General features: G+C 42.9%; 1 protein-coding gene across 2 annotated transcripts; it reads left to right on the top strand.

Annotated features, from left to right (window-relative positions):
• Nucleotides 1-484: 484 nt before the first annotated feature.
• LOC141172022 (interferon-inducible GTPase 5-like) lies at nt 485-20,709 on the top strand. Of its 2 annotated transcripts, none has more exons than XM_073655801.1 (2): nt 485-848; nt 8,036-9,311. In XM_073655801.1, exon 2 carries the CDS (start codon nt 8,050-8,052, stop codon nt 9,244-9,246), a length of 1,197 nt encoding a protein of 398 aa, XP_073511902.1. In that variant the 5' UTR covers nt 485-848; nt 8,036-8,049; the 3' UTR covers nt 9,247-9,311. The 2 variants fall into 2 exon arrangements, with proteins under 2 accessions (XP_073511902.1, XP_073511903.1); XM_073655802.1 differs by lacking the exon at nt 8,036-9,311 and adding an exon at nt 18,433-20,709 and having other exon boundaries at nt 498-848.
• Nucleotides 20,710-21,435: the final 726 nt, after the last annotated feature.

Below are 21,435 nucleotides of genomic sequence, written 5' to 3'. Positions count from 1 at the left end.
AGCTGTGAGACCATCATGCTGTGTATAGAGGAGCTGTGGGGACACCATACTTTTAATAGTGGAGCTGTGAGAGAATCTTACTGTGTATAGGGAGCTGTACATGGGGGGACTCAGGGGATATTATTACAGAAGGTGCAGCTATATTAGGGACACATATGGCAGCAGAGGCTCAGCATTGGGGTATCAGCAGGATTGAGTTTGTGTAGGCTGAGAATAGATGGGGCGATGCTGGAAAAGTGCAAAGTCAAATGTGCCTTTGTTGCAAATTCTGCAGAAGAGTCGTGCCTGGGAAAAGTCGTTATGTCGGTCTGGGTCAGATGGAAAAGACGATGAAAGAGAACAACTCCATCAGAAAGAGCGTCAGCTGTAAGTCACTATCTGTAATCCCTTATATGTTCTGCAGGACTGGTATCTACCACTATATGGTCACTGTATGGCGGTGTTGGTCTTTGTTTAGAGATTTATTTTCAGTAACAGCACGGTCATCTATTGAGGTTCCCCTATACCCACGATTAGCATGCACCACTGTTATAGTAAACATGGTTATAAGGTTAGGGGCCACTCAGATGTTTCCTCCCCCCCATCCCCCGAGTTTAACCTCTAGCTACGCCTTTGCATAACGGAAATGGCATATAGCCAAGTCTCTCCTTATCAAATGTCACATAACTTTCAATTCTGTAGTATTCTAACTCAAACTGGTTATGGCTCTGTGATAACCACGGATTGCCCAGGAAACTAAGTTGTTTTTCAAGCTTCGACATATCAGTAGCAATACTGACAGTTCTACTTTCCTGGATTTTTTGTTCCTCTGAACTGTCCAAGAGGGATCCCAAGGAACACTATTGCAGGTGAGAGATATATCATTTTTATACTCACTTATATTTATAGTGGGCAGTGCAGGGAGGCAGGGTATGGGGGTCAGAACCGGGATACCCCTCTGGTTTGTGGTTGTGTGTTCGTTGTGTTTTGTGATAAGAAAAAAAAGGATGGTGAAACTGAATTCTGCTCCCACTACCATGCGGCTGCAGAACAATTGTGGGCAAAATTTGGGGAACGGTTTTCTACCTCTCTCGACTCGTCACCTTCCCTCTCTCCTGAACCCTGAGTTTGTGTAAAAGGTGATCCGTATGCCCAAATGGTCGGGTATAATAACTAGAAGAAAAGCAACATTTCTCTGTTATATGCAGGAAAAGTATAGGCAAGCTGTTAGACCAGGTACGAGGTGCAGTTTTGGGGAGGTAGAGAAGGGTAAAGGGAACCTGGCATAAGACTTTTACACCTAAAATTAATGGCAAGTATGCACTGCTACTTTCATACATGAGCGGGCGCATGTACAGACCAAGGAGGTGGTTTAAGTGTTGTGGCAGCCAGAGATAAGCGCTGTGGTTGTAGACTCGTCTGACATCCAGAATTGGCAACAAAAATGTATTTTAAAGAAATAGTGACTCCAGAAAACTTAATATGATGCGACACTTGATTGAAAGTGCTGTGCTGGAGAAGTACTGTTATGTCCAGAAATATTTGGACACTGACACAAGTTCTGGCATTTTACCTGTTTACCAAAACATATTCAAGATACATTTATATAATCAATATGGGCTTAAAGTGCAGACTCTTCGCTTTAATTTGAGTGTATTCACATCCTAATTCTAGTAAGGGATTACAGTTGTGGAATATGTAGCTCCCTCTTCAAGGGACCAAAAGTATTTGGACAATTATCTCAAAAGCTCTCTAATAGGCTTCATGGGCTTTTCATTCATTAATTCATCATTAATTAAGCAGGTAAAATTTCTGGAGAAGATTCCAGGTGTGACATTTGCATTTGGAAGCTGCTGCTGTGAACCCACAACATGCAGTCAAAGGAGCTCTCAATGGAAGTGAAACAGACCATTATTAACCTCTTTGCAGCCCATGGCGTATTAGTACACCATGGGCTATCACCCCCGGTTCAGTGAGGGCTCCGGCACTCTGCCCGCATTGAACCGAGCACCTGTCAGCTGATACTTACAGCTGACATGTGCCCACAACAGCCGCGGGTGGAATCGCGATCCACCCGCGGCTGTTAACATGTTAAATGCCGCTGTCAATCACCAACAGCGGCATTTAATAGCGCCGCGCCGGAAGTGCGTCACTTACCCCGCCCATCGGCGATCCCCGTCACATGATCGCGGGTCACCGATGGGTGATTATGACAACCCTGGGTCTGCAGCAGACTCCAGTGGTTGTTATGTACTGGTTGCTATGAGCGCCACCTAGTGGTCGGCGCTCATAGCACAGGACCATTTCTGCTGCATGCAGGGGATTTGCTTGTCCCCTGTATGTAGCAGAGCCAATCAGACAAGTGCTGCTTCTAAAGTCTCCTATGGAGACTATAGAAGCATGCAAAAAGTGAAAAAAAATGTTTTAAAAAATATTTAAAAAATTACAAAAACATAAAAGTTTAAATCACCCCCCTTTCGCCCCATTCAAAATAAAATAATAAAAAAAAAAACCAAATACACATATTTGGTATCGCCGCATTCAGAATCGCCTGATCTATCAATATAAAAAAAATAATTAATCCGATCGGTAAACGGCGTAACGAGAAAAGATACTAAACGCCAGAATTACGTTTTTTGGTCGCCGCAAAATTGCAATAAAATGCAATAACGGGTGATCAAACATCGGATCTACCCCAAAATGGCATCAATAAAAACTTCAGCTCGGTGCGCAAAAAATAAGCCCTCACCTGGCCCCAGATCCCGAAAAATGGAGACGCTACAGGTCTTGGAAAATGGCACGATTTTTTTTTCTTACCAAATTTTGTAATTTTTTTTCACCACTTAAATAAAAAAGAAAGTGTATATGTTTGGTGTCTACAAACTCGTAATGACTTGGAGAATAATAATGGCAGGTCAGTTTTAGCATTCAGTGAACATGGTTAAAAAAAAATAAAAAAAAACCATCTGTGGTATTGCACTTTTTTTGCAATTTCACCGCACTTGGAATTTTTTTCCCATTTTCCCGTACATGATATGGTAAAATATACATAAGGGGGCCTTCATTTTAAATGATCGTGGCAAAAAAAAAGAAGACCTGAAACAACTACGGGATAGTAATACATACTCCAAATTACCATTTAATCCTACCGCCTCCTTTTCCTCCACCCTCCAAGGCATCCTAGCTCGGGCATGTGAAATGGATATTATTGACAAAAAAACGGTAGAGGCGCTAACAGTACGCTTCCCTCGTACAGCTACATTTTATTTGCTCCCTAAAATCCACAAGGACCCCCTCCACCCACCGGGACGTCCGATTGTGTCTGGTATAGGTGGACTGGTGGGCCCCATTTGTACTTACATTGACAATCACCTTCGCCCACTAGTGGAGACTCTACCCTCCTATGTCAAAGACACATCGGAGGTCCTAAGACGGGTCGACGGGGTCCTTGTGGACGATCAGACCCTATTAGTCACGGCGGATGTGGAAAGCCTCTATACGTGTATCCAACATGAACTGGGTCTGGAGGCTGTGCGCCTCTTCCTCCGGGGTTCCGACCTGGACGGCCCCTCTGGTGACTTTTTGCTCGAGCTCCTGCGTTTTGTCCTGCACCATAAATATTTTTTATTTAAGGACACTGTTTATCTCCAGCGACGTGGCACGGCCATGGGAGCGGCCTGTGCACCCTCACACGCCAATCTCTTCCTGGGTGCTTGGGAAAGAGATATGTTTGGCGATGGGGTGTCCAGGGTAGCGACCTGGCCGTGACATGGCTGAGATATATAGATGACATTTTTCTTTTGTGGCGGGGCACGGCGCAGGAGCTGGAGGCATTCATGAGCAGGTTAAATAAAAATGAGTGGGGAATTAGGCTTACTTATACCCATCATCAATCCAAAATGTCCTTTTTAGACATTGATCTGGAAGTTGATGAAGGAGGTTTTATACAGACCAATGTCTTTCGTAAATCGACATCCACAAATTCCCTCATCCATGCGTCCTCTGCTCATTCTGCCTCTACCATTGGTGCCGTCCCGGTGGGACAATTCCTGAGGATGAGGCGCATATGCTCGACTGACTCTCAATTTGAGATTCAGTCAGCTGATCTCACTCGACGGTTTCAAGAACGAGGATACAGTAATAGATGCATCCGCCGTGGCTATAGGAGGGCGAGGGTCACCTCTCGCAATCAATTACTGTATTCAGCTTCCCTTGGTAGGAAGAGAGACACGGGGAGGATCCGCTACATTTCCACCTTCAATCATGAGTGGGGGGAGATGCGGCGGATCCTCTCCAAACATTGGGGTGTTCTTGGTGCGGAGCCCTCCCTACGCAATCTTCTGGGGGAATATCCACTCATGACACCCAGGAAAGCCAATAACCTTGGTGACATGTTGACACGGAGTCATTACATTCCCCCACCAACTAACCCATTCGGGTCCCGTGGACCTAGACTTGTTTTTTTTTCCCTGCGGCCGCTGTCTGGCCTGCGCCAATGCCGTGCGCTCTGTTTCCTTCTCCTCATCCGATGGCTCCCGTGACTACCAAATCCGTCACTTTATATCTTGCGCTTCAACTAATGTAATCTATTACGCAACTTGTGCTTGCAATTTAATTTATATTGGACTCACTACGAGGGAGCTACGGGTGAGGATACGGGAACATGTGCGCGACATTGGTGCCGCTAAGACGGTGGCCGATCTACGGGAATTAAAAACTATCCCACGTCACTTTCATCAAAAACATAATTGTGACCCTAAATCTTTGAAGGTGCGTGGAATTGATGTTCTACACCTCGGCTCTCGTGGCGGTGATTGGACTAAAATCCTTGGCCAAAAAGAAATTAAATGGATAATACGTCTGAAAACCATGTCTCCTTTAGGTCTTAACGAGACTCTCAGTTTCGCTCCTTTTTTGTGATATGAATTTTTCTATGGATCGTTCTCCGCCTCAGATGTTATGCTATTATACTTTATTTTATTATTATTATTTTTGTGGCCCTCCTTCTAATAATTGTTGTTTTTTGCTTTTAACATCACTTGGTGTGTGCTTTTCACCCTATCTACTTTATTTTCTTCTTATTTTTATTTTTGCCAAGATACAATCCATAAAAGAAAACAATTTGTGACCCACGTGTTGACCAAGCTGGATCTTATGGGACTGATGTCATGCATCGGAATTTGGATGCCTGCTATATATGTGACAGCACTGTTTGTTCTAATACAACTTCTACATTGGATTGAATCATTTCATGTTGTATTTTGTTGCACTATACTCGTGATGTATGATGCCTCTCCCCTTCTGCTCTGGTCCCTGTTTATTTCCCGTGGTTCGCTTTCTCTTTGCTAGTGGCAATCTCCATTTTTGTGCTCAGTTTGCGGTGCGCATGCGCCGGAGGCACGCCGTTCTCGGCCCGGGCACGGCCGTCTTGCTCCTCGCCACGTACTCCCGGGGCACATACCAGGTGCTTCCGCTATGTGCGTTGCCAGGTGACGGACGCTGCCCGCGCCGACGATGCCTGGCATCCGGCGCATGCGCCGCTGGGCGCTGATCACTTCCGGACTTCCGGTCACGTGGCCTACGATGCGGTCACGTGACCTGTTACCAATCTTTAAAAAGGTCCTGATCTTTTACCCATCTATGCCTCTTGAGAAAGCCCTCTATCCAGGGGCAAAACGCGCGTCGAGGCTCTAATTAGGGCCACCTGGTATCTCTGTCTCTCCTGGTCCTTGGCCTGTCTCTTACTTTTATCTATTATTGCGTTTGGTAAGCGACATCTGATATTTACATTGACACTGCATATTTACCCGTACACTTGTATGGAGCGGTGCATTTGCATGGTGTGTCTTATATCCTTTTGTGCTTGCCCCCTTTTCCTCTTTTTTCCTGAGGAAATTTTTCTCAAAGTATATATATCCTGTATTCATATGACTATGTGCTGCATTTTGTAATCTATTACTACTTCATGTCGCCACCTGTCGTGGCCCTTTTTATATTTGATATCTAATAAAGCTATACTGTTTTTATGCCCATATGTACTCTGTTTCTCCTATTATTATATGATATGGTAAAACTAGTAATGGCGTTGAAAAGTACAACTCGTCCCACAAAAAATAAGCCCTAACACGGCCATATTGACCAAAAAATAAAAACGCTATGGCTCTGGGAACAAGGGGAGCAAAAAACGAAAATACAAAAAAGGAAAATCCCAGGGTTGCGAAGGGGTTAAGCTGAAAAAAAAAAAGAAGAAATCCATCAGAGAGATAGCAGAAAAGTTAGGAGTGGCCAAATCAAAAGTTTGGTATATTTTGCTAAAAAAAAAAGAAAAGAGCCCACTGGAGAGCTTGAAAACTCAAAAAAGCCTAGACTTCATGGAAGACAACAGTGGTGGATAATTAAAGAATCATTTCCATGGTGAAGAAAAACCCCTTCACAACATCCAGCCAAGTGAAAAACACTATCCAGGAAGCAGGTATTTCAGTACCTAAGTCTACCATAAAGAGAAGACTTCATGAGAGCAAATACCACCATGTGCAAACTATTCATCAGCCTTAAAAATAGAAAGGCCAGATTAGACTTTGCCAAAAAACATCAAAAGTAATTGTGTAATTCTGGAAAAGCATTCTTTGGACAGTTGAAACTAAGATCAACCTGTACGCGAATGATGGGAAGAAGAAAGTATGGAGAAGCCTTCGAACGACTGATGATCCAAAGCACACCTTATCCTCTGTAACACATGGTGAAGCAGTGTGATTGCGCGGGCAGGCATGCTTAGCTTGCAATGGCGCTGGGTCACTAGTTTCTATTGATGATGTGACTGAAGACAGAACTAGCTAGATGAATTATGAAGTGCACAGGGCGAAATTTGCTCAGATTCAACAAAATGCAGCAAAGTTGATTGGATGGCGCATCACAGGACAGATGGACAATGACCCAGAACATACTGCAAAAGCAACCGAGGAGTTTAAGGCTGTCTGCACACTGTGCATTTTTGTGGCGTTTTTGCAGCATTTTTTTCTGCACGGAATTGGCCCAAAATCAATGAGAATCCCGAAGTGCTGTGCACATGATCCGTAATTTTCCTCTCAGGATTTGTTGTGCATTTAATTCTGCAGCATGTCAATTCGTTGTGGGGTTTTGCCGCATTTTTCACCCATTGACTTCAATTGAGTCCGTCAAATCAGCAGAAAAAACGCAGGTATACAAATGATTTGCTGCGGATTTTTGCTGCGCATTTCACTGACTTAATTGAAATCGATGGGTTATAAAGGCGGCAAAAACACACAAAGAATTGACCATGGGTCACAGGTGTCGGCTGAGAGACTACTCCTCCCATCAGCCTACGTCTGCTGTCGCTGATAACAACTACAGCAGGTGCTGCTGTGCTCACAGTAAAAAAAAAAAGTTGAAAAGACCATGATTTCTGCTATACCTAGCAGGACTGATGCTGATGCACTGCTATGGATAGCACAAGCAATGAGACAATCATAGCTTTAAGTCCCCTAAGAAGACTATTAAAATCAGCAAAAAGTAAAAAAAAAAAGTTTTAAAAACTATAAAAAACAAAAACCACAAAAGTTCAAATCACGCCCCTTTTGCTCCATTAAAAATGTGATGTACCACTTCTGAGGTGGCTGAGAGCTTTTATTTATAGGCAGGGAATGGCCCAATAACCATTGACTTTCCCAACGAGGTAATATCAGCCCTCAATTACAGGAGAAGAAGAGTGAATAATATCATTTAATTTATGCACTGAGCAAAGAGATGCGGCCCCGGTGGAGGAGCGATGAAGACATCAGAGAGAGGCGAGTGTTAGAAGCCGTGACAAAGCCCTGACATGTTGGAACGGCGGGACTGAGCTCTAAAATCAGGACAGTCCCGCTGAATCCGGGATGGTTGAAAGCTATGCATTAACCATCTTGCAAAGCTTTGGGAAGAATAGGATGTCATTACTGGTGCTGACACTGCAGATGGGACTTAAAACTGTAACAATATCAGCTCAGATTTTAGTGAGTAAAGATCCATCTCTCACCAATCCTTTCTTATTTTTCTTCAGATTAATAACTGATAATGGATTCTTCTATCAACATCATCAGTGAAGAAGAAGTGCAGCACATTCAAGCTGCTTTAGTAGAAGGAGACCTCTGTACAGCAACTGAAAGACTCATCGAATCCCTTAGGGAATTAGAAAATGCCCCATTGAACATTGCTATGACGGGAGAGTCAGGAACGGGAAAGTCCACTTTTGTTAATGCCATCCGTGGCATGGATGATGAAGAAGAAGGCTCGGCCAAAACTGGTGTGGTGCAGATAACAGAGGTGCCAACTCCATACGTCCATCCTCAGTATCCTAATGTAACTGTTTGGGATCTTCCAGGAATAGGAACTCCAGATTTTACTGCAGACAATTACCTTCAGTCTGTTAATTTTAGTCGATATGACTTTTTCATCATCTTGTCATCAGAACGTTTTAAGAAAAACGATATTGACCTAGCGAAGGCGATTCAAGCCATGAACAAGAAATTCTACTTTGTGAGATCCAAAGTTGACTCTGACTTGCATGCTTCCAAGATAAGAAGGAAGAAGACGTTCAATGAAGAGAACATACTCACTGAAATAAGAAATAACTGCATTCAAAGTCTCAAAGACGGGGGAATCACCGAGCCCCAAGTGTTTCTCCTCTCACTCCTGGACCTGGACAAGTATGACTTTCACAACATGCAGGACACTCTAGAAATGGAGCTTCCAGAACACAAAAGGCACATATTCCTGATCTCTCTGCCCAACATTTCTCTGCCAGTCCTTAAGAAGAAGCGTCAGGCTCTGAGGAAGGACATATGGATGTGGGCTCTTCTTTCTTGTACAGTGGCTATGGTCCCAGTCCCAGGCCTGTCTGTAGTTTGTGATATAGGAATCCTGGTGAATGCCATCAAAACTTACCTGAAAGCTTTTGGCTTGAATAATGAATCTCTAGAAAAGTTAGCCAATAGGAGTGGTAAAGACGTCAGAGAGTTAAGATCAGTGATCAAGTCCTCTTTAGTCTTACACGAGATAACTAAAGACCTTGTCATCAGTTTAATAACCAAAGGGGCTGTGGCATGTCTTGGGTTAATTGAATATGCTGTTAGCACTATCCCAGTGCTGGGTACTATTGCAGCAGGGGGAATCTCATTTGGTACCATTTACTGGATGCTCTATAGCTTCCTGGAAGAGATTGCAGAAGATGCAGTGCGTGTTCTTCAGAAAACAATGGAGACATTTGTTTAGGCATCTTTCTCCGTAGAATAAAATGCAGGAAGAAATCCCAGACATGAGATACAATGATGTAATTAAAAATCAATGATTTATAAGTGATGCAATAAAGCCTTTACATTAACTACATGTTTAGTTTGTGCATCTGATTTTAATATTCTTCTTTGTTTAGAAATATACCACTACAATTGTTTCTTCAATTAGACCTAAAAATTCCAATCTGACTGATCTTAGTCTCCAACCCCTCGTCTTTTCTAAATCTCACACTTATAGTACCATAGGAAGCAGAGTTAAGGGCTGTAATATGCAATGGAAAGCTCTTTATGCTCCTTTAAAGTTCAACATTGGTACTGAAGGTTACTCACTGGCATTTCCAGGGTGCGGTGGTGGTTTTAAAAACGAGAGTTAGAGTTAAAGAGGCAAGAAGCAAGCTTTTTCTTTTTTTAGCTTCACTTAAAGGGGTGTTCCCACAAACAAAGTTGATTTTAATCAATCGATCTTGGAATAATAATAACTTCCATAATTGGATGTGTTTAAATAAAATGTTCCTGTGCTGAGATAATCTTATAAATGTGCCCCCGCTGTGTAATGGTTGTGTCTGACCGTACAGGAACATGCTCTGATCATACCACATCTCCTGGGCAGGGGAGGACAGAAAAGATTATACAGATAGGACAACACGGGGTCACAGCTGATTCTATTTGCAAGGTAAAACATTTCCCTGCCTTCTTTTAAGCAATGTTTTACCTCAAAGAAAGAATTATTTGCAATCCCGTGCTGTAATGTCTGTATACTTTCTTTTCCATCTTCCCCTGCCCAGGAGATGTGGTATGATCAGAGCATGTTCCTGTACGGTCAGACACAGCCATTACACAGTACACAGCAGGGGAACATTTATAAGATTATCTCAGCACAGGAACATTTTATTTAAACACATCCAATTATGGAAGTTATTATTATTCCAAGATCTATTGATTACAATGAATCTTTGTTTGTGGAGTAAACCCCTTTAAATGTGTTGTCCATCTTTGGGGCCAATTTTTATCTTAAATGTGTGTATTTAGAGTTAATAATATTTTTTACAACTGGATTTAATTAAAAATGTAGCTCTGTTTGGCTTTTACGGGTTTAAATTTTTGATGTGTTCTCCGAAGATAAATCAGTAGAGAGGAGCTAAGAAAAAGTCACATAAAAAAGTTAAAAATGCTCATCTCATTTGTTCTTCTAAGGGAAAATCTAATAGCAGGGATATAACATTAGAAAAAGTCTTAAAATCCCATAATTAACGCTAGACAAAAGGGCATACAAACTGATAAAGGGTTTTTGCCACCTCATGGGGGAATAACTCCGTTCAGACTCCGACCACTACGGATGGAGCTATAGAACCAGCTGAAAGTGACTGGCACCAAGAGTAGGAGGTTTGGTCAGATCGTGAGGTCTTTGCATCTCTTTGTCTTAGTGTCATTATTGTCATCCACCATCACTTTACATTTTGCACATTTGGCAAGATGGATGATGACAGAGAGCGGCATCATCCTCCATTTCAGAAACTAAGGATACAAGTGCAGTACACAAGGAAACACAGTGCACCGGGCATGGGTTGGATCCTCAAGGTGTCAGCAGTGGTGGAGGCCGTGCCTGAAACACTGATGTAGTGGTATATGGCACATGGCTGTGGATGTGTGGGGGGCGATGCCAGCATTATACTGTTCCCTCATAGCTATGGTGATTAGTGGCGCTCTCCATGATGTGATGTGCTGGAGGAAACAGGAGAGTCAGCAGGCGTGATGTCATAGTAAACCAGATGTAAGCTTTACTCAAGCAGCCATAGATGCTAACAGCAGAGGACCATATATGTTCTTAGATGACAAGTACAGAGACCAGGTTGACCGCAGCAGATAATGGAAACTAGGCGTACATAAGGAGTGCAACGCAGGAAGACCATCTAGATGTCTAAGTTGGAGTCCAATACCGACATTGTGGAATACTTCCAAGCAAGCAGGACCGTGACCACTAGCTGCCCTACATATTTCCATAATGTAATCCCCAACTTTGAGGGCATTACACCAGTAGAAGCTTTACTGAATCACTTTCCAAAGTTTAATAGATCCAATTTGTTGATGAAAGACTGGACAGAGAGTCTGGAAGAAGCAGCCCGGATATGTCAGCTGCCATCAGATTGTTTTCGATTTAAAATTGGAAAAATTTTACTTTTTTTTCAATATTTTTTTATTGGTTTTTAATGACTTAACACATATAGGATTGTAAAAACTAATCATTTTAGGCCACTCTTGGCCTGGATTAAAACTGCACAAAAATTGAGCTTCCAGAAAAAATAATGCAGTGAAAATCATGGCCATAATGATCCATGAGAAAAGAAAATGACACAAATCCAAAAATATAGGCACAATCTTCGATAAAGAGGCATAAATCACAGAAGAAAAATGCAATTCACTTCTATTTGTTTGAATTTCTCACCAAGGTCAAAAAACTAGTTTGCAGTCAGTGAATGACACTTGTTTATGAGCATGGACCTCTGTGGTGCAATTTCTGTGAAATGTGCCCTTTATCACATTCAGTGCTCACATTTAGCTGAGAATGGAGTCTTAGTCTTCCATATTCATGTACTGAGTGCAGTCCTCCACCAGTCAGCACTGATTGACAGCTGAATTCCTAGAATGCCACCTTCACATAAGGTAATAGCCACAGGTAACTTCCACAAAAATCTGCATAGAACTCAGCTGAATTGGGAGGCTTTTGCTGGTAATTTCCACAGAGCCTGTAAAAATGATCAAAGACTCTGAAATCACCTGGTGCTTCCAAGACTCCCTGGCCCAGTCACATAACAGTTTCTTAACCTGATTAGCAGCAATGACGTCTTGCATTGGCTTTGGCCAACAAAGACCAATGGGAGGGAAGGCAACAGAGCCATGAAAGCACCAGGAGAGGATGGATTAGTGTTCTTTTTATTATTTTTAGGTATGTTTTCTCAAACAAGTAGATCTAGATGATTTGAAGCAATTTAAGTTTGTTGTAGATTTCTTCTTTTCCATTGATATTAATGGAGAAAATCATCTGCTACAAAAATCGGAATGAAAAGGTATGAAAAATTTACAATGCAAATAGTGAATTTTTTAAAATGTCCGGGAGGCTCCCAAAAAGTGGGCATACCTTTTATAATCCTGAAGATGTTGAAAGACCAGCTGGGGACCACCAAAACTTCCATGAATGCATATTTCAGGAGGCTATACCCAAATGTACTTTCAAAAGGTGTTGGGAGAATCATGGTCGGGGCATAGTCAAAGAAAGAAGTGATTCTATTGAAAAAACACCATGGTTACTTACCGGTAGCTGGTTTTTCCATAACCCATGACAGCACACCTGAGAGAGGGATCTGCCCACCAAGGACAGGAAACCTACTGAAATAAAACGGCGGCACCTCTCCCAAGCATCAGTTGGGTTACAGAGCAAGAGAGGACCTCCAAAAAAATGATATACTTAACCAAAACATCAAAACACACAATCTATAGTGCACACCTATATGGTGAGAAAAGGGGGGGAATATACGGGTGCTGGAAAAAACAGCTACCGGTATGTAACCTTGGTGTTTTCCCTTCACCCATGACAGCACACCTGAGAAGTTTATGGAGAAACAAAAACATCTTAGTGAGGAACCACCGCTTGCAGCACCCTTCTACCAAAAGGTTAAGTCAGCAGAGGAGGCTAGATTCTGTCTGTAGTGCTTAAAGAAAGTAGAGGGTGAGGACCAGGTAGCGGCCTTACAAACTTGATCAATCAATACCTCTGCTTTCTCTGTCCAGGAGGCCGCTAAGGCTTTGGTGGAGTGAGCCTTGATGCTGTCAGGGATCAGAGCACCGCTGGCATTGTGGGCTAAACTAATGGCCTCCCTCATCCACCATGCAATGGTACTCTTTGATACCCCATACCCCTTTTTGCTACCCCGAAAGGCTACAAACAAGGACTGGGTGTTCCTCCACTGACTTGTTATAGATATGTACTCTAACAATGTTCATCTAACATCGAGACTGCTAAATTTTTCCTCCCGAGAATTCCTAAGGTTATTACAGAAGGAGCAGGGCAGGACAATCTCTTGACTTCTATGAAATTTTAAGGCTATCTTGGAAAGGTAGGCTGGATCAGGTCTTAACATAATCCTATCCTCATATACTTGCATGTAAGGAGGGTTTATTGACAGGGCCTGGATATCTCTCACCCAGTGGGCTGAGGCCTGGATATCGCTCACCCTGCAGGCAGAGGTCAGTGCTACCAATATAATAGTTTCAAAGGTAAGATACTTAACCGACAACTCTTACAATGGCTCAAATGGATTTTTGGTCAGTGCATCCAGTACTAAGCATAGATCACATAGGGGAACCATTGGAATTGCGACTGGCCTGGATCCATCACAGGATTTTATAAACCTTGATACCTACTTATTAGCCGCGAGATTATAACTGTATAATGAACCCAAGGCTAAACACCTGGGAGTTTAGGGTCCATTTCCCTTGTTTCAGTCTGTTGTTTCTGAGGAAGTCTGCCTTGGTGTTCTCTGTCCCTTTTATGTGCAGTGCTGTTAGCGACAGAAGGTGTTGCTCTACCAGCTGGAAGAGTCTGTTTGCTCCTTCCATTAGGGACTGGAACCTTGTTCCCCCCTGGTTGATATACGCCACAGTAGCGCGGATGTCTGCCATGACACGGATGTGAAGACCAAGGAGGGAAGGAAGAAAGCTCTTTAGAGCTCTTTCTACAGCCCATAACTCTTTCAGGTTTGATGTTTGATCCCTCTCGAAGAGTGACAAGGACCCTGAATTGTACAATCTTTCAGGTGCGCCCCCCAAACTGAATTGCTTGCATCAGTTGTGATCATGTAGCTTACTGGTTTTATCCATTGGACCCCTAATGTTAGGTTTGCTCTGTCTACCCACCACGAGAGGGAGTTTCTGGCTTCTAAAGAAAGTTCCTTCTTCCCTTCTAAATGTCCTTTTAGCAACCTCTGTGCAGACACAATTTCTCACTGAAGCTGCCTCGTGTGGAGCTGGCCCCCCCTCACCACTGGGATGCTGGATGTTAGGGTTCCTAACAGGGACATTGCCTTCCTTGGAACCTCTATTGCTGCTGAGGCAAGAGGCAAGGTCTACCACTTTGTACATTTTGTTCTCGGGAAAGAGAAGTCTGAAGTTCAGAATTAAGAATGAGGCCCAGGACTGACTGTATTCTCACTGGATTTAGCCTTGACTTGTGAGTGTTTACCATCCAGCCAAGATCTTCCAAGATGATTCTTACATCTCTCAGTTGTTTTGCACAGTGGTCCTCCGATTTCCCCACTATCAGGAAGTCGTCTAGGTAAAGAACAATAGTGGTGTTCCGAACTTGAAGGTAGGCAGTCATCTTGGTTATTACCTTGGTGAAGATCCTTGGAGCCACTGACAGACAGAATGGAAGGGCTCTGAATTGGTAATGCCTGATTTACCCTTGAATGTACAAAGCATCTCTCAGGTACCTTTAATGGTCTAGATTGATTGGGACGTGATAATAAGGATCCAACTCATACTTCCTTCTCTCCCCCGAAGGACGTCACCTATTAAATCTTTTCCTTCAAAAGGAAGTCTTCCTTGTATGACCTGTGAAGAAAACGGTAAAGCCCTTCTTCTTGCCCCCAGCTTTTTCTAAGATATCGTCTAATTTCTTCCCAAGCAAAAATTGGCCATCACAAGGGATAGAGAATAGTTTGTTCTTAGGTTTAAAGGAATGGAAGTAGCATTCACCGGTTCTTCAAAGTTCAAAGTCTTTATTTAAGGCATAAAAAACTTGCAGCAGGGAAGGATAGAGCACAATGAACGGACGGCGGCCTTTTCGCACAGTGTGCACTTCAACGGGTCCTGGACCTGCGTGAAACGGCAGTCGTTCGTTCATTGTGCTCTATCCCTCCCTGCTGCAAGTTTTTTATGCCTTAAATAAAGACTTTGAAGAACCGGTGAGTGCTACTTCCATTCCTTTTTTACCATGATTCATGAACCTTTCTTCAAGTACACACCTGGGTGTTCTCATGGCGGTTTCTCTGCTCTTGAATAACACAGTTTATTAAGGACATGCAGGTTATATAGTGCAGGCTTTTTCCCTTTTGTCCATAGCTCGTTTTTAGACTGAAGGTCTCCTGGACAGCCTTTGAGCAACAAAGTCCATCTTGCTGCATTTGACAAACCAGCAGACCTAGACAATAGCCTTATAGAGTCGTAGAAAAGAGAGTTGTGCACTCAGTGGCTATGGCTATACTGGCAGGACTGGAAGAAGTTCCAAATAATCAAGTGCTAGATAAACAGCTATACTCGCAGGAGATGATAAATAATGTTCCTTTTTAATAGTTTAAAAAATAATTCACCTCTGTGACTGGTAAGATATGTTATACAGCAGAGGTAGTCTGGTATCCCAAAATGGTATGCAAGTTGGCAGTGGTGAAAGTATCTGTCAGAGATTGGGTAGCCTGGTAGCACCAGCAGGACATATGACATCAGACATCAGGGGGACCATGTGAAAAAAACGCAGTGTGAGCTGGTGCATACCATTTACCTAAGACCTTATGCCCTATTCGGGATACCAGACTACCCCTGCTGTACAACAGCCAGATTAGATGATGACTTAACCTATTATTGCGACTTTGAAAAAGACTCAGGCTCGGGTCGAAACATCAGAAAACAGTCGCTTTACTCACCGTTTTTGTTACACCAATCACAATGCTCAATTGTTTTTGAAACTTAAAAAGGAACATTTTTTATAATCCTTTGTGAGTACGGTTGTATGTCTTCTACTTGAGCCTTACAGAGTCTGCAGTCTGCCAGAAACGTTGCGGCTCCTTGTAATAAAGGCAGGTTGGCCAGAATCTTAACCCATGGGGTTTTATTTTTCAGCTGTTCCTCCACTTGTTGCAGCCAAATCATTAGGGAATGGGCTGTACAAGTTCCTGCAATCGTAAGTTTCAGACCCCTGCTGCTTCTCACATGGGTTTCAGATATCCATATGATTTTTTTTCAACGGATCTCTTAGTACTCCTGAATCTTCAAAGGGTAGAGCAGACTGTTTTTGAGGAATTTGGAACAGCCCTGTCAGTCCTAGGGACCTTGTCCCATAACTCTGAATCCTTCTCCTCAAAAGAATATGTCCTTATTGAAGACGAGGGAAAGTAATCGGTTTTCTCAGGTTTTTTCACTCTTTCTTAATGAGTGCCTGGATCTTACTATTAACAGGAAAGGGATGTTTCTTTATCTGCTCTAACCCCCCGAACATCACATCTTCTAGGGATTTAGCCATCTTGTCCTCTTTTAGGCCCACTGTTGACCTTAAGGCTTTGACTAGTCTATCCCTATCTTCTGCCGGAAAACACGGTCTGCCCCCCATGTCAATGCCCGAGGAAGATGAGGAAGACGTATTACTTTGATATCTCCTTCTGATAACAGGGAAACATCAGATTCAGAATAGATCTCTAAATTTTCTCTTCCCTTTTTTTAATAGGGATTTTAGGGAGCCTTCCACCGCAGCCCTGATGACAGATCTAAGGCTTGAGGTAAAGTCGGGAGACTCCTTGCTAATTGTCTTCTGAATGCAGCTGAACAGAGAATTTTCTGCCAGTCCACTGCTAGCGGGGTTTTACATAGCGCACATTCTCTGTTGTTCTTCTTAATGCTAGCTTTTTTAAGGCCTTCCCTAGTGATTAAACAAACACAAGGGGGCCTATTAAAATGGTGACATTCACAAAGATCACTCCGGATTCGGATGCTGTTCTGAGATACATGAAGCATCCTCTCTGGACACCGAGTCATGAGACACGTTTCTCCTCTGACTTGGACGGCTGACGCTCCTGCCACTTGAAAGGCTGCCCCCATTGCGGTGTCCGTGCTGCTGATTATGATCCGGAACCATGGTACCTCAGGAAGGAGAGCTGAAGCTGGAGTGTGAGCGATCCATCTGTGGTCTGTCCCCAATTTACGTGGGACCCACAGTGTTTTCTTCCCGGTCCACCTCCTCCGGTTCCCTCCTCGGATACTGCCCTCCCTCTATACCCAAACAGGACGTACCATTTCCTCATGCGCCTCGGATGGCAATGCCAGTATGGAGCGTCATCTTCCCCGTCACGCTCCCTGTGACATCACTCAGGCACGTTCAATCCCAGAGTGCCTTGTGCTCGTGACATCAGCGGAGCGCGCCATCACTTCCTGCGGGTCTTGGCCACATTCAACATGCCACACGGGAGAGAGGGCCATGCGGCGGTCTGAGACATGCAGCGCATCTTAGTCTCTGCCAACCGCGCCCACACATACAACACAGCCCACCATGAACCAGTGGACGGTGCTTCCAGAAATCTGAAGACCGGCGCCACAGGCATGAAGCCTATTAATCCAAATGCCGGGACAGGGCTGGGTAAGATCTTTTGTTCTATTTTCAGCGCAGAATTCCAGCACAAGGTTCCCACCAAGGACAGGAAACCAACTGGGGGGGGGGGGTGCTGCCCTTTTATTTCAGTAGCTTTCTTGTCTTCGTGGGCGAACACCTCTCAGGTGTGCTGTCATGGGTGAAGGGAAAAAAATTCTGCCTGAGGTCTCTATGTTCCCTTGATGCTGATTCCGTAGAGCTGTTTATCACTGCAGATTTTCCATTTACAAAGCCAGGCTGTAAATTAACAGTATTTATAAAATTTATTTTTTTTCAGCAAGCTATTTTTATTGAGTTTTTCAAGATTATAAAGTGAAACATTTAAACCAAGGATATTAAAACAAGGAAATTAACTGGGTAAAGGGAAAAAGGGGAAGGAGAAGGAGGGATGAAAAGCTAATAAACTTTTTGGGAAATTTTTCTGAGATTTTTTTCTGCGATTATCTTGACTGTGTACATTCATGAACGGAGAAAATATAACTGAGTGCTTCCATAGTTCATTCTAAAACTACACAAGCCACTGAAATAAGTGTTGTGTGTTGTCGTAGAGTCGGCAGTCATTAAGCAAAAGAAAATTTGCAGTTACTCTGCCTCGTCTGCAGTGAGACACAGTAACTGTTTGCAGAGCTGTGGGAAGAATGAGATATCCCTCCTGGTGCTGACACTGCAGATGGGACTAGAATATGTAACAATATCAGCACAGACTTTAGTGAGTAAAGATCCATCTCTCACCAATCCTTTCTTATCCTTCTTCAGATTAATAACTGATAATGGATTCTTCTATCAACATCATCAGTGAAGAAGAAGTGCAGCACATTCGGTCTGCTTTAGAAGAAGGAGACCTCTGTATTGCAACTGAAAGACTTGTGGAATCCCTCAGGGAAATAGAAAGTGCCCCGTTGAACATTGCCATTATGGGAGAGTCAGGAACAGGAAAATCTACCTTTGTTAACGTCATCCGTGGCATGGATGATGAAGAAGAAGGCTCGGCCAAAACTGGTGTCGTGGAGACAACAATGAAGCCAACTCCATACATCCATCTGCAGTATCCTAATGTAATTTTTTGGGATCTTCCAGGAATAGGAACTCCAGATTTTGCGGCAGGCAAGTATCTCCAGTCTGTTGAATTCAATCGCTATGACTTTTTCATCATCTTATCATCAGAACGTTTTAAGAAAAACGATATTGACCTAGCGAAGGCGATTCAAGCTGTGAACAAGAAATTCTACTTTGTGAGATCCAAAGTTGACTCTGACTTGCATGCTTCCATGATACGAAGGAAGAAGACGTTCAATGAAGAGAATGTGCTCAATGAAATTAGAAATAACTGCATTCAAAATCTCAAAGACGGGGGAATCACCGAGCCCCAAGTGTATCTTCTCTCACTCCTGGAGCTGGCAAAGTACGACTTTCACAAAATGCAAGATACTCTAGAAAAGGAGCTTCCAGAACACAAGAGACACATATTCCGGATGTGTCTGCCCAAAATTTCTCTGCCAGTCCTTGAGAAGAAGCGTCAGGCTCTGAGGAAGGACATATGGAAATGGGCCCTTTATTCTTATGCAGTGTCTACAATCTCAAACCTGTTCATACCTAGTGGTGTACACATCCTGATGACAGTAATGATAAGCTACCAGAAAGCTTTTGGCTTGGATGAAAACTCTCTGAAAAAGTTGGCTGACAAGTTTAGTAAAGACGTCAGCGAGTTAAGATCCGTGATCAAGTCCCCTATAGTCATAAAAGAGATAAATAATGAGATTGTCACCACCTTACTAGACAGATGGGCCAAAGACAGTGCAATTGTTCAGTATATTCGCACTATCCCATTGCTATGTAACCTTGCACCAGTGAACATCCCCTTTGGTACTGCTTACCAGATGCTCTGTGATTTCCTTAATAAGATTGCTGAAGATGCAGAGCATGTTCTTATGAAGGCATTAGAGTCACCCCTTTAGGCATTTTTCTCCTACACAATAAAATATAGAAAACAACTCCCAGATGAAAAAATGAAAATGTATTGTAAATGTAATTAAAAAAAAATATGCTGAAATAATTAATAAACGATTCAACAATTTATATAAGTGAGGCAATAAAGTTTTTACAATATTGTCAGGAATATTATAAAATATTAATATCAGGGAAATGTTCGTCCATATCTGCCTGAGATAGATGTTCACCCCCCTCCCTTATTCCCCTTCTGCTCAGCACAAAAGCCCCAATTAGTCCACGCCTGGTAAATAGTTTATGCAAACAAGGCCAGCCAAGGAGTGTTATAACTTCGTTAAGAAGCAAGCATCCTGTCTCTGAAAGATGCAAGAGGTAATTAAAATGCAGGCTTGCACTAATTTGCGTGTAACTGTTGAAGCTGCTTCCCGAGCTTCAAAGGGGAATTTGCAGACATGATGACTCCGATATGAATTATGAGATATTATGAGTTCCATACGTCCGGCAATAACGAGACCCAAATGGGTAGTGACCAAATCAGCCCAGGAATGTGTAGGTAGTTTTCCAGGGCTGTAACCAAAATCAGGGAGCTGCAGCGCAAAAACACCAGAATGGCAGACTGCAGCTATGCGAAGTGTGATATCAAAATAAAGATAAAATCATAAGGGAAAAAATGGAGTAGTCTGCAAGCTTCTGCGATCAACGGGCGATGAGTTATCGCAGAAGTTAGCGTTTCTAATAAAAATGTACAGGCTGGAGACCGGCCCACATGATGTCACCACAAGGGGCGTGTGGCCAGATCTTCCTTAGGTTTAAAAGAATCTATGGAGAAGACAGGAGCACTCATTGCCAGGGGGGAATAAGAATTATAAGCAACGGGTCCTGTTCAATAACAGCATAATCTGGAGAGCCCCTCCTCCACCTATATTGAATCGTCTCCGCGATCGTATAGTGTAAGTAAGTTATCTTCTCTTTCTTCCTGTTTATTTTATGTAACTGCCTATGTATTTTACTGTCTCCTTTATAACATCCTTGTATATATTTTTCCTAAACACTGCCTCCCTTTTGGATTAAATATAAAATTTAATAGTTCTGTTTCTTTTGTTCTGTAATAGTTCCCTTCCCCGCAGCCATATACGCTACCAAAACGCCGGCGTCCGGCCAGGCCTGTATTATATTTCAAACTCGGCCTGTGGTGGCAGAGAGTATTAATAATTGGGCTATCGTGAAGCTGACAGTGACTGTACGGAGGGAGTTAAACACGGATTCCAGTCTGTGGAACCCAGGGTGTTGCGCCATACGCTCACTGGTCGCTTACCGATACCTCCGTAGAGAGTAGTCTGGATCGCGTGCTGTATGCAGAGCCCTCACAAAAGAAGAGCTCCTTTACTTGTCCCAGTGCCTTTTCAAGTTCACTGGGGATTAATCACCGTCATTTCCAGGGTATTGTGCTTGATTTAGGATAATAAAAAAGAATGATGCAATTTTTTACGAAATTTCTGACGAGTGCTCACACAGAGTTTGCTTCATAATCCACGGGCTACTCAGTGGCTTTGAGGAAACGTCAAGAACACATGGCGCAAATTAAGATAGAAAGGCAAAAACCGAAGAATAAAAACCTGAAAATATCAAATATAATGAATAATTCCCTTCTATGTGTTTCCCGTGCTTAAATGAGATGTGTTCATAACTCATTCACTTTGGTGCTACTGAATATCACTACAGGTTTTCTACCACAAACCAGGACTGTAAATTTGCAGCATTTTTTTTTTACATTTGGGTTTCAAGAAAATGTTTGCACCATTTGCCTGTTAA

This window comes from Phyllobates terribilis, unplaced genomic scaffold (assembly GCF_046119375.1).
Source record: "Phyllobates terribilis strain yellow unplaced genomic scaffold, ASM4611937v1 Scaffold_12__6_contigs__length_324123572, whole genome shotgun sequence".
Lineage (NCBI taxonomy): Eukaryota > Metazoa > Chordata > Amphibia > Anura > Dendrobatidae > Phyllobates > Phyllobates terribilis.
This window is presented reverse-complemented; position numbering and strand designations above follow the sequence as displayed.